This window comes from Rattus norvegicus, chromosome 2 (genome assembly GCF_036323735.1).
Source record: "Rattus norvegicus strain BN/NHsdMcwi chromosome 2, GRCr8, whole genome shotgun sequence".
NCBI lineage: Eukaryota > Metazoa > Chordata > Mammalia > Rodentia > Muridae > Rattus > Rattus norvegicus.
In genome coordinates, this window is record NC_086020.1 from 178,527,825 (window position 1) to 178,544,273 (window position 16,449).

Sequence of the window (16,449 nt, forward strand, 5' to 3'; positions counted from 1 at the left end):
TTTGTTTAGCCCTGAACCCCATTTTTAATAGGGTTATTTTTCTCCCTGTGGTCTAACTTCTTGAGTTCTTTGTATATTTTGGATATAAGCCCTCATCTATCTGTTGTAGGATTGGTAAAGATCTTTTCCCAATCTGTTGGTTGCCGTTTTGTCCTAACCAAAGTGTCCTTTGCCTTAGAGAAGCTTTGCAGTTTTATTAGATCCCATTTGTCGATTCTTGATCTTAGAGCATAAGCCATTGGTGTTTTGTTCAGGAAATTTTTTCCAGTGCCCATGTGTTCCAGATGCTTCCCTAGTTTTTCTTCTATCAGTTTGAGTGTGTCTGATGTGGAGGTCCTTGATCCACTTGGACTTAAGCTTTGTACAGGGTGATAAGCAGGGATCGATCTGCATTCTTCTACATGTTGCCCTCCAGTTGAACCAGCACCATTTGCTGAAAATGCTATCTTTTTTCCATTGGATGGTTTTGGCTCCTTTGTCAAAAATCGAGTGACCATAGGTGTGTGGGTTCATTTCTGGGTCTTCAATTCTATTCCATTGGTCTATCTGTCTGTCTCTGTACCAATACCATGCAGTTTTTATCACTATTGCTCTGTAATACTGCTTGAGTTCAGGGATAGTGATTTCCCCCTGAAGTCCTTTTATTCTTGAGGATAGTTTTAGCTATCCTGGGTTTTTTGTTATTCCAGATGAATTTGCAAATTGTTCTGTCTAACTCTTTGAAGAATTGGATTGGTATTTTGATGGGGATTGCATTGAATCTGTAGATCGCTTTTGGTAAAATGGCCATTTTTACTATATTAATCCTGCCAATCCATGAGCATGGGAGATCTTTCCATCTTCTGAGGTCTTCTTCAATTTCTTTCTTCAGAGTCTTGAAGTTCTTATTGTACAGATCTTTTACTTGCTTGGTTAAAGTCACACCGAGGTACTTTATATTATTTGGGTCTTTTATGAAGGGTGTCGTTTCCCTAATTTCTTTCTCGGCTTGTTTCTCTTTTATGTAGAGGAAGGCTACTGATTTATTTGAGTTAATTTTATACCCAGCCACTTTGCTGAAGTTGTTTATCAGCTTTAGTAGTTCTCTGGTGGAACTTTTGGGACCACTTAAATATACTATCATATCATCTGCAAATAGTGATATTTTGACTTCTTCTTTTCCGATCTGTATCCCCTTGACCTCCTTTTGTTGTCTGATTGCTCTGGCTAGAACTTCAAGAACTATATTGAATAAGTAGCGAGAGAGTGGGCAGCCTTGTCTAGTCCCTGATTTTAATGGGATTGCTTCAAGTTTCTGTCCATTTAGTTTAATGTTAGCAACTGGTTTGCTGTATATGGCTTTTACTATGTTTAGTTATGGGCCTTGAATTCCTATTCTTTCCAGGACTTTTATCATGAAGGGGTGTTGAATTTTGTCAAATGCTTTCTCAGCATCTAATGAAACGATCATGTGGTTTTGTTCTTTCAGTTTGTTTATATAATGGATCACGTTGATGGTTTTCCGTATATTAAACCATCCCTGCATGCCTGGGATGAAGCCTACTTGATCATGGTGGATGATTGTTTTGATGTGCTCTTGGATTCGGTTTGCCAGAATTTTATTGAGCATTTTTGCATCAATGTTCATAAGGGAAATTGGTCTGAAGTTCTCTTTCTTTGTTGGGTCTTTGTGTGGTTTAGGTATAAGTGTTATTGTGGCTTCATAGAAGGAATTCGGTAGTGCTCCATCTGTTTCAATTTTTTGGAATAGTTTGGAAAGTATTGGTATGAGGTCTTCTATGAAGGTCTGATAGAAATCTGCACTAAATCTGTCTGGACCTGGGCTCTTTTTGGTTGGGAGACCTTTAATGACTGCTTCTATTTTGTTAGGAGTTATGGGGTTGTTTAAATGCCTTATCTCTTCCTGATTTAACTTTGGTACCTGGTATCTGTCTAGGAAATTGCCCATTTACTGCAGAGTTTCAAGTTTTGTTGAATATAGGCTTTTATAGTAAGATCTGATGATTTTTTGAATTTCCTCTGATTCTGTAGTTATGTCTCCATTTTCATTTCTGATTTTGTTAATTTGGACACACTCTCTTTGTCCTCTCATTATTCTGGCTAAGGGTTTATCTATCTTGTTGATTTTCTCAAAGAACTAACTTTTGGTTCTGTTGATTCTTTCTATGGTCCTTTTTTTTTCTACTTGGTTGATTTCAGCTCTGAGTTTGATTATTTCCTGACTTCTACTCCTCCTGGGTGTATTTGCTTCTTTTTGTTCTAGAGCTGTCAAGTTGTGCTGTCAAGTTGCTGATATATGCTCTCTCCTGTTTCTTTCTGTAGGCACTCATTGCTATGAATTTTCCTCTTAGCACAGCTTTCATTGTGTCCCATTAGTTTGGGTATGTTGTACGTCATTTTCATTAAATTCTAAGAAGTCTTTAATTTCTTTCTTTATTTCTTCCTTGACCAGGTTATCATTGAGTAGGGCATTGTTCAACTTCCATGTATATGTGGGTGTTCTTCCCTTATTGTTATTGAAGACCAGCTTTAGCCAATGGTGGTCTGATAGGACACATGGGATTATTTCTACCTTTCTCTATCTGTTGAGGCCTGTTTTTTGACCAATTATATGGTCAATTTTGGAGAAAGTACCATGAGGAGCTGAGAAGAAGGTATATTCTTTTGCTTTAGGATAGAATGTTCTATAAATATCTGTTTATTCCATTTGGTTCATGACTTCTCTTAGTCTGTCTATGTCTCTGTTTTATTTCTGTTTCCACGATCTGTCCATTGATGAGAGTGGGCTGTTGAAATCTCCTACTATTATTTTGTGAGGTGCAATGTGTGTTTTGAGCTTTAGTAAGGTTTCTTTTATGTATGTAGGTGCCCTGGTATTTGGAGCATAGATATTTTTGATTGAGAATTCATCTTGGTGGATTTTTCCTTTGATGAATATGAAATGTCCTTCCTTATCTTTTTTGATGAGTTTTAGTTGAAAATTATTTTATTCAATATTAGAATGGCTACTCCACCTTGCTTCTTAAGACCCTTTGCTTGGAAAGTTGTTTTTAGCCTTTCACTCTGAGGTAGTGTGTGTCTTTGTCTCTGAGTTGTGTTTCCTGTAGGCAGCAGGATCCCAGGTCCTCATTGCATATCCAGTTTGTTAATCTATGTCTTTTTATTGGGGAGTTGAGGCCATTGATGTTGAGAGATATTAAGGAATAGTGATTATTGCTTCCTCTTATATTCATATTTGGATGTGAGATTATGTTTGTGTGCTTTTCTTCTTTGTTTTTTTGCCAAGAGGATTAAGTTTTTGCTTTCTCTAGGGTGTATCTTGCTTCCTTATGTTGGGCTTTACCATTTATTATCCTTTGTAGAGATGGATTTGTAGAAAGATATTGTGTAAATTTGGTTTTGTCATGGAATATCTTGGTTTCTCCATCTATGTTAATTGAGAGCTTTGCTGGATACACTATCCTGGGCTGGCATTTGTGTTCTCTTAGGGTCTGTATGACATCTGTCCAGGATCTTCTGGCTTTCATAGTCTCTGATGAGAAGTCTGGTGTGATTCTGATAGGTCTGCCTTTATATGTTACTTGACCTTTTCCCCCTTACTGCTTTTAATATTCTTTCTTTATTTTGTGCATTTGGTGTTTTGACCATTATGTGATGGGAGGATTTTCTTTTCTGGTCCAATCTATTTGGAGTTCTGTGGGCTCCATGTATGTTTATGGGTATTTCTTTCTTTAGGTTAGGGAAGTTTTCTTCTATGATTTTGTTGAAGATATTTACTGGTCCTTTGAGCTGGGAGTCTTCACTCTCTTCTATACCTATTATCCTTAGGTTTGATCTTCTCACTGAGTCCTGGATTTCCTGTATGTTTTGGACCAGTTGCTTTTTCTGTTTTACATTATCTTTGATAGTTGTGTCGTTGATTTCTATGGAATCTTCTGCTCCTGAGATTCTCTCTTCTATCTCTTGTATTCTGTTGGTGATGCTTGTATCTAAGGCTCCTTGTCTCTTCCTTTGGTTTTCTATATCCAGGGTTGTTTCCCTGTGTTCTTTGTTGATTGCTTCTATTTCCATTTTTAATTCCTTCACCTGTTTGATTGTGTTTTCCTGGAATTCTTTTAAGGATTTTTGTGATTCCTTTCTATAGGCTTCTACTTGTTTATTTATGTTTTCCTGCATTTCTCTAAGGGACTTCTTCATGTCTTTCTTGAAGTCCTCCAGCATTATGGTCAAATATGATTTTAATTGTAGATCTTGCTTTTCTGGTGTGTTTGGATATTCAGTCTTTGCTTTGGTGGGAGACTTGGGTTCCGATGATGCCATGTAGTCTTGGTTTCTGTTGCTTGTGTTCCTGTGCTTGCCTCTTGCTATCAGATAATCTCTGGTGTTACTTTGTTCTGCTATTTCTGACAGTGGCTAGACTGTCCTATAGGCCTGTGTGTCAGGAGTGCTGTAGACCTGTTTTTCTGTTTTCTTTCAGCCAGTTATGGGAATAGAGTGTTCTGTTTTCAGGCGTGTAGTTTTTCCTGTCTACAGGTCTTCAGCTGGTCCTGTGGCCTGTGTCCTGAGTTCACCAGGCAGGTTGCTTGTAGCAGAATAGTTGGTCTTACCAGTGGTCCCGAGGCTCAAGTTTGCTTGTGTGGTGTTGCTTATGAGCTGTCTGTGAGGGCAGCAGACAGGAGGGCCTGCGCTGCCTTTTCTGGGAACCCCCGTGCACAGGGGTCCCAGATGGTGTTAGGTGTTTTCCTCTGTAGTCAGAAATGTGGGCAGAGTGTAGTCTCTTCTGGGTTCCTAGGTGTGTCTGCCTCTCTGAAGGTTTACCTCTCCCTCCCATGGGATTTGGGTGCAGAGAACTCTTCATCCGATCCCTTCAGGTTCTGGTGGTATCTGGAGCACCAGGGACCTGCAGCTCCAGTGCCCCTATCTTCTGGTTCCCAGAGGCCGTATACAATTTCCTCTTGGGCCAGGGATGTGGGCAGGGGTGGGCAGTATTGGTGGTCTCTTCCGCTCTGCAGTCTCAGGTTTGCCCACCTGTCCGGGCAGTGAACTCTCTCTCCCTCGGGGTTTGTGAGCCGTGAGCTAGCTGCAGGTGGGGATCAGCGAGGTTGGGAATCCAGCTAAAAACCGGAAATGTCCGGTCCCAGAGGAATTTTGCCTCTGTGTGTTCTGAGGCCACCAGTCAGGTCACTTGGAGCAGAGAAGTTGGTCTTTCCTGCGGTCCCGCAGCTCAAGTTTGCTCGTGGGTGTTGCTTTTTGAGCTCTCCGTGAGGGCGGCAACTAGGAGGGCCTGTGCTGCCTTTACAACTTCACATTTATAAATACAGACAATAACAGAAACTTGACATTGTCACTCTGACATTAAAGGAGGAACTAAAAGAATTCAGACAAGTTAGATGTTGTTTTAGGTGAACAAGCAGTGACTACACTAAAAGCAATGAGTTATTAGATTCATTTGTTTTATTGTTTATGTGTGAGTGTTTTGCTTACACACATATATTGTGTACTATGTATGAACCTGATGCCCATGGAAGCCAGAGGATGGCATTAGATCCCCTGGAACTGGAATTACAGATAATTGTGAGCTGTCATGTGAACACTAGAAGTCAAACGCAGGCCCTCTGCAAGAGCTACAAGTGCTCTTGGTCACTGAACTATCCTTCCAGCCCAAAGCCAAACAAAACTTCCTTCTTTGTCCCCTTCCTTCCTTCCTTCCTTCCTTCCTTCCTTCCTTCCTTCCTTCCTTCCTTCCTTTCTTCCTTCCTTCCTTCCTTCCTTCCCTCCACCCTCCGTCCCTCCCTTCCTTCCTCCCTCCCTCCCTCACCTTTATTTTCTCTCTCCCTCCCACCTTCTCTTTCTTTCTTTCTCCCTCCCTCCCCCTCTCTCTGAACCAATGAGTGTTTGGGGGTTAATTACAGGATCATGGGCGGGGGGTTACTTATGAAAGAGCCCATCACCAAAAGCCCACCCCAGTCTGGGTGGCCACTCTCAAATGTGGAGCTTATTGCACAATTTGCAGGTAGTTCAACAAGTTGGAGAATGTCTCAGCTAGTCTTAAAGTCTCAGCATTCCTCACCACACACACACACAAACACACACACACACACACACACACACACACACACACACACACACCCACACACACCCACACCACGGAACAGGAGAGGCCTAGACAGGGTTTTCCTGAAGCTATTGGCCTTTTCTTGGGCTTAATAACATTTGAAGAAACTTGTCCTCATTGTCATGAGCCCTGAATCAGTTTGACCACTTCTTTGAGACTGCTGTCATCTCTCCATATTTAATATTGCTTTGTACAAGCAGACTCTTATTGGTTTTAAATGTCTATCAAACAGGTTTCCATAATAAAGCTTCTGTGTTTGCTGCTTGGATCAGTATATTCCATAGTACCACAGTCAGGATTGGGAAGAGGTTTGAGGGTAGTTGGCAACTCTCAACAACCAGAGGGTTACAGCATGTCATGTGGTAGGCATGGGGTGGTAAAATGAATCCTCTATGTTTTGTTGCTTTTGTTGTTTTACCCTGCAGCAGCTTGTCCCCACATAGTTCCACGGTCTGCCTGGGGGGCAAGAGAGTCCCACTGCTTCAAGATGACTCTGCCTGCAAAGTATGCCATCATCCTTCACACTGCTGGAAGAACATGCAGTCAGCCTGATGAGTGCCGCCTGCTGATCCAAGATCTCCAGTCCTTCTTCATGGACAGGCTAAACGCATGTGACATTGGGTATAAGTAAGTATTCCCAAAGCAGGGTCTTTTTTCCTTCAATGGGAAAATAGAAATCTCTCAATAGGAGGGAAAAGCAGATTATTTTTTAATAGATTACTGACCATATGAGAGATCTATATGTACTTATACATTGGCTTCTTACCCAATCCAGGATGTTCTTATTTAGGAGACAGATAAGGGGTAGTCATAGCCCCAAGCATATCCTTAAAATATGCACCTGTTAAAGGCAGTTTATGGACATTATAGTTACTAAGGCTTCTGAAGAAATATTTAGAGGAAGGTACAGCGTGCAAGATAGTGGAACCTGTAGAGGAGACTAACCAAGTCCAATGCCTCTCATTACACTGTGACTCAGGTGATGCCCTCTGCTTGGATTGCTCCTTCTGGTATTATTGTGGCATATCTAAGACTAAGAACACTCAGAGGGAGAGTCTTTCTACTCAGAGAGACTGGATAAATCTTTGATAATTTCATAGCACCAAGGTCTTTGATTTCATAACGAAGAATGTGTTACCTAGTCCTTATCCTCTCTCTGTGTCTGTCTGTCTCTTCTACCACTTCCCTTTTCTCCTTCTACCCTGTTTCTTTCCTTACTCTCTTCATTTTCACATAATATAATCTAAATGAATATCAAAAATTTAAGATTGGGTTTTATTGGTTAAGAACACTTACATCAGGGGCTGGAGAAATGGCTCTATAGTTAAGAGCACTGACTGCTATCCCAGAGGTCCTGAGCTCAATTCCCAGCAACCACATGGTAGCTTACCACCATCTGTAATGGGATCAGATGCACTCTTTTGGTGTGTCTGAAGACAGCTATAGTGTACTCATATACATAAAATAAATCTTTTAAAAGTGTTGTTAGTTACTTACACTAAAAGACAGTAACTTGAGACTGGTCCACATAGAAAACAAAAATGTTTCACTAAACAGTCAAAAACACTGGAGTATGTACCCAGAGCTTGCAGCTAAGACACAAGAACAGCTCAGCTCAATTCCCATTACAAACAAACTAAACTTGAAGCCTAAGGACAAGCCACTGATAACTCATATGGTGTGTTTATATGTGTTAATAGAAAGAGCCGCTACTCTGGGGACATTCATGGATTAGCTTCTGGAGATGTATTTAGTCTTGACTATTCCCACCAGGCACTTGTGTGCAATGTGCCTGCCTCAGTTGCATTTGATATATTCTTCTAAGATGACTGATCTTCTTTAGTGAAGCTCTTTAAATATGGGAGGAAATATCACCACTAATTGTGTATCAGGACTTATCAAATGATTAGTAAGTCTGCAATGGAGATGTGAATATTAAATACAACTTTAGAAATCTTTTTTCAACTGAGGATGAAGTTACCTACTCAGGCTCTAGTTACTGTTTTCTCAGCTCCTGATTTATATTGTGTGTCCTATTGATATTCTTGAAAGGGTCTGAACTCAGGAAACACTCTCATACATCACAGCATGAGGGTGTACTTTGGAACAGGAATAACAGGTGGCTCCTACCCTCCTGGCATTCAGACTTCAGTGAGTGAGAAAAACAACTTACAACACTAGTCTCAATAAGGTGAATTAAGTGCTGTTATGAAGGACATATGAGGGATGAGCAGGAAGGCAGGAAGAGCACTGAAGGACTCATTTCTCAGAGGAGAAACTCACTAGCTGGGAACCCAGGAGGGAGTGGGAACAAATCAGAGGAGGAAGCAGCAAGAGTGCTTCAAATATAGGTGAAGGCCTGAATTCTAGGGTAAGACTAGGATTTTTGAGGATCCGAGAGACTGATTATGATCACATAAATGCCAACATTGGGTGTTGGTGAGAGTTGAGGCTGGGAAGCAAAGAGCAATGTTCTGAAGATGGTGTATTTTAACTGGGAGTTTAGATTCTGCACAAAGGACTAAGAGCAAGATTTTACATGATTTGTATTTGAGAAAGGCACCTTGTACGAAGCTTTGGAAACAGAATGGTGAGGGTAATGAGAGTTTAAGATTTGTGGTAATCCAGACAAGGCAAGATGTTTATAGAGCTAAGAGGGTACAGATGTCACAGGGAGAAGTGGGGGCATTTAAGAGCTCATGAAAGTGAGTGGTTAGTGACTATGGCATAAAACTATGCCAGAAAGGTGGCTGGGAGACACTGGTGACAAGTCTTGGCTGGCAAGTAGATGAAGTGAGTGGGCTAAGGCCTGAGTTTGGGGCCAGTGGATGGTGATTTTTCTCTCCAATGCTACCCCAGAAAAGGTGGGAAGTGACTCCAAATGTGAGTTGTGCACTTTCATGGATGGTGAAGAAGCTGAGGAAATAGATAGGTTAGTTCTGCGCCAGTATGTAGAGTAAGAAAGAAGAGGGGCAGGGGAGCACCCCAAGGAACACAAACATGAGGAGGTTGAGATACCGAGATGGATCTGCCAGAGGGTGAGTGGACCATTATGCAGTGGACTTTAAGGGAAGACGATGACTGGAGAAGGAAGAGGGGTTGGCAGGGAAATGATGGTTAGATATTTGGGAAATTAGGGAGTCAGTTGGTAAGTCATTTATATTCTTTTTTTTTTTTTTGGTTCTTTTTTTTCGGAGCTGGGGACCGAACCCAGGGCCTTGCGCTTCCTAGGCAAGCGCTCTACCACTGAGCTAAATCCCCAACCCCAGACATTTATATTCTAACAGCAACTACTGTGGCAATTTACTTCTGAAGAGATCAGCAAATGTTTTAATTCTGGGTTCTTCTAGAGCCCCATTTCTCCAGATGTTTTCACTAGCATACAACTCACAATGACTCTCTCTTACTGGTTCTTAACTTGGTGCTTAGTTGAGTAAAAAAATAAAAAAGAGTGAACTGATGAAGGAAGGTAAATGTCAGTCCCAGAGTATCTCTCTTTCATGTTAATCTCTATCTCTCTTCTGCTTCTCCAGCTTCCTTGTGGGCCAGGATGGTGGTGTTTATGAAGGCGTGGGCTGGAATAACCAAGGCTCTAAAACTGATGGGTACAATGACATTGCTTTGAGTATCGCCTTCATGGGTATCTTCACAGGTAAGGGAAGCTTTGGGTAGTTGTGATCCTTGTGCCACTTTTGAGGAAAGTGTCCGATTTGGACAGAAAAGACATCAGGCTCAGACATTGTTTAAAGCATCATATGCTGAAGCTTTATATTTACATTTATCTAAGATGAGTGTGGTTGAAAGTGACCTTCAGATCCAAGAGGGTAGGTACTCTATAGTCACTTTTTTCACACACAGACAAATCTTTAATCTCCCTTCCTCTCTTTGTCCTTCCCCCTCTTTTTATTATTCTCTATCTCATCCACTCTCCCTCTCTCTCTTCCTCCTCCTCATCTCCCCTCCCCCCCCTTTCTGCTACAATGAATGGGTGAAGCAAAGGACAATGTTATTGTGAATAATTTCAGTTCCCCTTTGTAACCTATCCTATTTTTGTTCTCATGGTAACAATGCAAGATCACTTAGTCTTATACACCAAGGCAGGGATTTGCCTTGACTGCACTGAAAGTATTTATTTACTCAGAGCTTCTGACTAGAGCTACATTATTGTTTTGAGACTCTGGAGAGGTAAGGTACTGTTATTGCATACATTTCTGGTTGGTTGGAAGATGAACCCTAGATAAAGGCTAAGGGCCAGTGCAGAGAGGCTCTATTGGGAAAGTCTGTAAATCTTCCTACTCATGACATTCTGGGTGAGATAACTCATTGTCACAGATCTGTACTTTGAAGTTTGGTTGGTCAGGTCGTTGCCTTCTCCCAACTTGACAATGAAAGTGTCCTTTCTTCTCCCACTTTTGTCAATCAAATAAATCTCTAGGCATTGCCAAATGGTCCTTAGGGTACTAAAATATTCCCAATGGAGAACTATCAGGACAAATTTTCACTGTAGGAAAACATTTAGAGTTTTTCAGAACTGTATATTTCCAGAAATTTAGAGTCAGAAAGACTTTGGGATTGAGACATGTAAAATCTTGATCTGCTGTTCTGTCTATATATAGAGTGCCTGCCAAAAATCACATATGCTATTTTAGTGGTAGACTGGATGGGTTTTGGAACATATTCTGTCCTGCTTTGGCCACCCTGGGATTTTATAATCAGTGGTTTGGCTGTGTTTTGCAGGTTCCTCACCCAATGCAGCTGCACTGCAGGCAGCCCAGGACTTGATCCAGTGTGCTGTGGTCAAGGGGTACCTGACTCCCAACTACCTGCTAATGGGCCACAGTGATGTGTCCAATACTCTGTCCCCTGGGCAGGCATTGTACAACATTATCAAGACGTGGCCCCATTTCAAGCACTGAGGGAAGTGTTTAGCCCTATTTGAGGATGTTCCTGCTGCTGTGTGTCTGTCTTTACCTCTCACCTTGGATTAGTATCTCTGTCCTCTCATTTAAAAAACTTTACCTTGTTCATTTCCCCAGTTTGGATGACCTTGTCTTCTCTTGGTGACTTCTACCAGTGTCCCCCAAGTTTTACATTTATAGTCCCTTGAGTCTGAGTCAAGCCTCTTCTCTCCTGGGTACTTGTCTGCTCAGCCAGGTGAGGTAATGGGTTGGTTCTTGTCATACCTCCTTCCTTAGTTGTCTGCCCCTCTGCCTGGTATCTATGGTTTGTTTGATAGTTTCCAGTGCTCATCCATGGCCCAGGGAGAGTGCCCTCCCCTCCTCTGCTTATACATCCACTTGTGCATATGTGAATGCTCCCTTGGAAACATGTAAGTTTTCTTCTGGATTGTGAGTTTTTCCAGGACAGCAGCAGAATTTTCTTTACCACTAGGTAGCCTGTGTCAACTCTCAACCTGTGTTTAAATGTTAGTAGATATTATAGATGTTTGTTGAAGAAATGGAGGAACAAGTTAAAGACCCCAGACCTTTCCCAAAAGTTTGCTATCACCCCTCTGTGGAAACCTTGCTGTCCAGTGTCCCATCCTGCTGTTATTCTCAGCATTGCTACTTCTTGGTCAGAGGTCCACAGATGACTTTGATGACTTGTCCATAACAGATGCCATGTCTCTGAAGTCCTGTGCCATTGTATCCATAGAGCAACCTGAGTGCCAGGACCATATGCTCCTCCAATAGGAAGGCAGACGCCAACACTTGCTGCCTAGTACTATGGCCTGTCTTTGCCTGATGGCTTCTGCTGGCTCTGAAACCCTCCCTACTTTCATCATTTGTTGTAAGCACATGGAGCCTTATTTTTGTCCATGGTGCTCTGAAAAATGGAAGGGTAAGAGGAAAGACAAATAAAAGGAATATATGTAGAGATTGTCTTGTTAAAGTTTTGATAAAATAAAGTTTTACCTTGTTTTATATGAGTTTGTTGCTCTTATTTTAGTAAAAAGAAATATTAAGAACTGTCTTTCTTGAGTACCCATGGCTCCAGTTGTATATGGCTTGTTGGGCACCAATGGGAGGAGAAGCTCTTAGTCCTGCCAAGGCTGGATGCCCCCAGGGTAGGGGAATTCAGGGTGGGGAGGGAGGAAGGGATAGGGGGTTTATGGATGGGAAACTGGGAAGGGGATAACATTTGAAATGTAAATAACATAATATTCAATAAAAAAAAAACAGAAAAAAGAACACTCTTTCTATCCCCCAACCATCCTGTTATTATTATTTTTTCTTTTCCTGGGAACTGAACCTAAAGCCTCATACAAGCTACACACTAAACTACATTCCTTGGCTTAAAGCTCTTACACTTTAGAGCAAAAGATTTTTGCCTTTTAAAGCACTCAGTGTCCTTCATCTTCTTGTGTTTTGTTATCTGATCATCTGTGTAAAGAGTGGAGAGGTTCTCTCTGTTCCACAGTGGCAGAGAAGCATGGACAAGTTGGGAGTTTCTTCTTGTTTCTTTCAATAGGATGACCTGGATGCAGGCCAGAGCCTCCCAGATACTCTTTCTCCAAGGGGTCCTGCAAACCACAGATCCTCCACGATGGCTATTGAGGACATGTTCGTGTATTTCAATTTCTCCTCTGATCTCTTGAAGGAGGTGAGTAACGCAAAGAATATACTGAGCTTCTGCATATTCATAGAGCTGTCTAGGCTCCCTTAGTGCATATGAAGTGATGCTGTTCTTGGAGCAGCAAGAGGCAAGACTCCCATTGTTTCCCACCTTTCAGTGACTAGAGCTAGTCTTCTTTCCTCTCCTCTACACAGTCTCCATTTCTCTACATCCTTCCCTGATCTACACAAGAAGTAATTATAGGACTAAATGATTTTATGCTATTTAACAATCATTCCTGGCCCAGACCTGAAGGGACCCGGTCAACAGCTCCCTGCACCCAAATCCCATGGGAGGGAGAGCTAAATATTCAGAGGGGCAGACATGCCTGGGAAGCCAGAAGAGACTACACTCTGCCCACATTTCTGACTCCAGAGGAAAACACCTAACACCTAACACCATCTGGGACCCTGGTGCACGGGGGCCCCAGGAAAAGGCAGCACAGGCCCTCCTGGTTGCTGCCCTCATGGAGAGCTCAAAAGCAGTCCCCCAGGAGCAACTTCAGCTGCAGGACCACAGGTAAGAACAACTTTTCTGCTCCAAGCGACCTGCCTGGTGGACTCAGGACACACACCCACAGAAACAGCTGAAGACCAGTAGACAGGAAAGACTACACGCCTGAAAGCAGAACACACTGTTCTCATAACTGGCTGAAAGAAAACAGGAAAACAGGTCTACAGCACTTGTGACACACAGGCCTATAGGAAGGTCTAGCCACTGTCAGAAATAGCAGAACAAAATAACACCAGAGACAACCTGATGGTGAGAGGCAAGCGCAGGAACCCAAGCAACAGAAACCAAGACTACATGGCATCATTGGAGCCCAAGTCTCCCACTAAGGCAAACACTGAATATGCACATACACCAGAAAAGCAAGATCTAGATTTAAAATCACATTTGATCATGATGATGGAGGACTTCAAGAAAGACATGAAGAACTCACTTAGAGAAATGCAAGAAAACATAAGTAAACAAGTAGAAGCCTATAGAGAAGAACCACAAAAATCCCTGAAAGACTTCCAGGAAAACACAAACAAACAGGTGAAGGAATTAAAAATGGAAATAGAAGCAATAAAGAAAATACAAAGGGAAACAACCCTGGATATAGAAAACCAAAGGAAGAGACAAGGAACCGTAGATACAAGCATCACCAACAGAATACAAGAGATAGAAGAGAGAATCTCAGGAGCAGAAGATTCCATAGAAATCATCGACACAACTGTCAAAGATAATGTAAAACGGAAAAAGCTACTGGTCCAAAACATACAGGAAATCTAGGACTCAAAGAGAAGATCAAACCTAAGGATAATAGGTATAGAAGAGAGTGAAGACTCCCAGCTCAAAGGACCAGTAAGTATCTTCAACAAAATCATAGAAGAAAACTTCCCTAACCCAAAGAAAGAAATGCCCATAAACATACAAGAAGCCTACAAAACTCCAAATAGATTGGACCAGAAAAGAAAATCCTCCCATCACATAATAGTCAAAACACCAAATGCACAAAACAAAGAAAGAATATTAAAAGGAGTAAGGGGAAAAGGTCAAGTAACATATGAAGGGAGACCAATCAGAATCACACCAGACTTCTCATCAGAGACTATGAAAGCCAGAAGATCCTGGACAGATGTCATACAGACCCTAAGAGAACACAAATGCCAGCCAAGGATACTGTATCCAGCAAAGCTCTGAATTAACATAGATGGAAAAACCAAGATATTCCATGACAAACCCAAATTTACACAATATCTTTCTACAAATCCATCTCTACAAAGGATAATAAATGGTAAAGCCCAACATAAGGAGGCAAGATACACCCTAGAAAAAGCAAGAAACTAAACGTCTTGGCAACAAAACAAAGAGAAGAAAAGCACACAAACATAATCTCACATCCAAATACAAATATAACAGGAAGCAACAATCACTATTCCTTAATACCTCTCAACATCAATGGACTCAACTCCCCAATAAAAAGACATAAATTAACAAACTGGATACGCAATGAGGACCCTGCATTCTGCTGCCTACAGGAAACACACCTCAGAGATAAAGACAGACACTACTTCAGAGTGAAAGTCTAGAAAACAACTTTCCAAGCAAATGATCTGAAGAAGCAAGCTGGGGTAGCCATTCTAATATCGAATAAAATCGATTTTCAACCAAAGGTCATCAAAAAAGATAAGGAAGGACAGTTCATATTCATCAAAGGAAAAATCCACCAAGATGAACTCTCAATCTTAAATATCTATGCTCCAAATACAAGAGTACCTACATACATAAAAGAAACCTTACTAAAGCTCAAAGCAAACATTGCACCTCACACAATAATAGTAGGATATTTCAACACCCAACTCTCATCAATGGACAGATCATGGAAACAGAAATTAAACAGAGACATAGACAGACTAAGAGAAGTCATGAGCCAAATGGACTTATATTTGATATAAGTATATAGATATTTATAGATAAGATATTTATAAGATATAGATATTTATAGAACATTCTATCCTAAAACAAAAGGATATACCTTCTTCTCACCACCTTATGGTACTTTCTCCAACATTAACATATAATTGGTCATAAAACAGGCCTCAACAGATACAGAAAGATAGAAATAATCCCATGTGTCCTATCAGACACCATGGGCTAAAGCTGGTCTTCAATAACAGTAAGGGAAGAACACCCACATATACATGGAAGTTGAACAATGCTCTACTCAGTGATAACCTGGTCAAGGAAGAAATAAAGAAAGAAATTAAAGGCTTCTTAGAATTTAATGAAAATAAAGGTACAACATACCCAAACTTATGGGACACAATGAAAGCTGTGCTAAGAGGAAAACTCATATCTCTGAGTGCCAGCAGAAAGAAACAGGAGAGAACATATATCAGCAGTTTGACAGCACATCTAAAAGCTCTAGAACAAAAAGAAACAAATATAACCAGGAGGAGTAGAAGGCAGGAAATAATCAAACTCAGACTGAAATCAAGCAAGTAGAAACAAAAAGGACTATACAAAGAATCAACAGAACCAAAAGTTGGTTCTTTGAGAAAGTCAACAAGATAGATAAACCCTTAACCAGACTGGAGAAAATTTCCTGAACAAAACACCAATGGCTTATGCTCTAAGATCGAGAATTGACAAATCCGATCTCATAAAACTGCAAATCTTCTGTAAGGCAAAGGACACTGTCGTTAGGACAAAATGGCATCCAACAGATTGGGAAAACATCTTTATCAATCTTACAACTGGTAGAGGGCTTATATCCAAAATATAAAATGAACTTAAGAAGTTAGAGTGCAGGGAGAAAAATAACCCTATTAAAAACTGGGGTTTAGAGCTAAACAAAGAATTCACAGCTGAGGAATGCCGAATGGCTGAGAAACACCTAAAGAAATGTTCAACATCCTTAGTTGGGAAATGCAAATCAAAACAACCCTGAGATTCCACCTCACACCAGTCGGAATGGCTAAGATCAAAAACTCAGGTGACAGCTAATCCTGGCAAGGATGTGGAGAAAGAGGAACACTCCTCCATTGCTGGTGGGACTGCAAACTGGTACAACCATTCTGGGAATCAGTCTGGAGGTTCCTCAGAAAATTGGACATTGAACTACCTGAGGACCCAGCTATACCTCTCTTGGGCATATACCTAAAAGATGCCCTAACATATAACAAAGACACATGGTCCACTATGTTCATAGAAGCCTTATTTATAATAGC

General features: G+C 41.1%; 1 protein-coding gene across 9 annotated transcripts in view; it reads left to right on the forward strand.

The window, feature by feature from the left end:
* The window catches only part of Pglyrp4 (peptidoglycan recognition protein 4), a 169,091-nt gene that overhangs the window by 27,587 nt on the left and 125,055 nt on the right, over positions 1-16,449 (forward strand). For 3 of the 9 annotated variants that reach the window (XR_005500289.2, XM_063281822.1, XM_063281820.1), the window contains exons 7-8: positions 6,541-6,742; positions 9,649-9,767. Coding sequence is in view for 6 of the 9 variants with exons in the window: in XM_063281822.1 (XP_063137892.1) it covers positions 6,541-6,742; positions 9,649-9,767 (321 nt within the window). In the remaining 3 variants the exon portion in view is untranslated. Of the gene's footprint in view, positions 1-6,540; positions 6,743-9,648; positions 9,768-10,852; positions 12,045-12,586; positions 12,719-16,449 lie in introns of those variants that run through there. The other 6 variants (XR_010063605.1, XR_010063606.1, NM_001412554.1 and 3 more) reach the window with 5 other exon arrangements.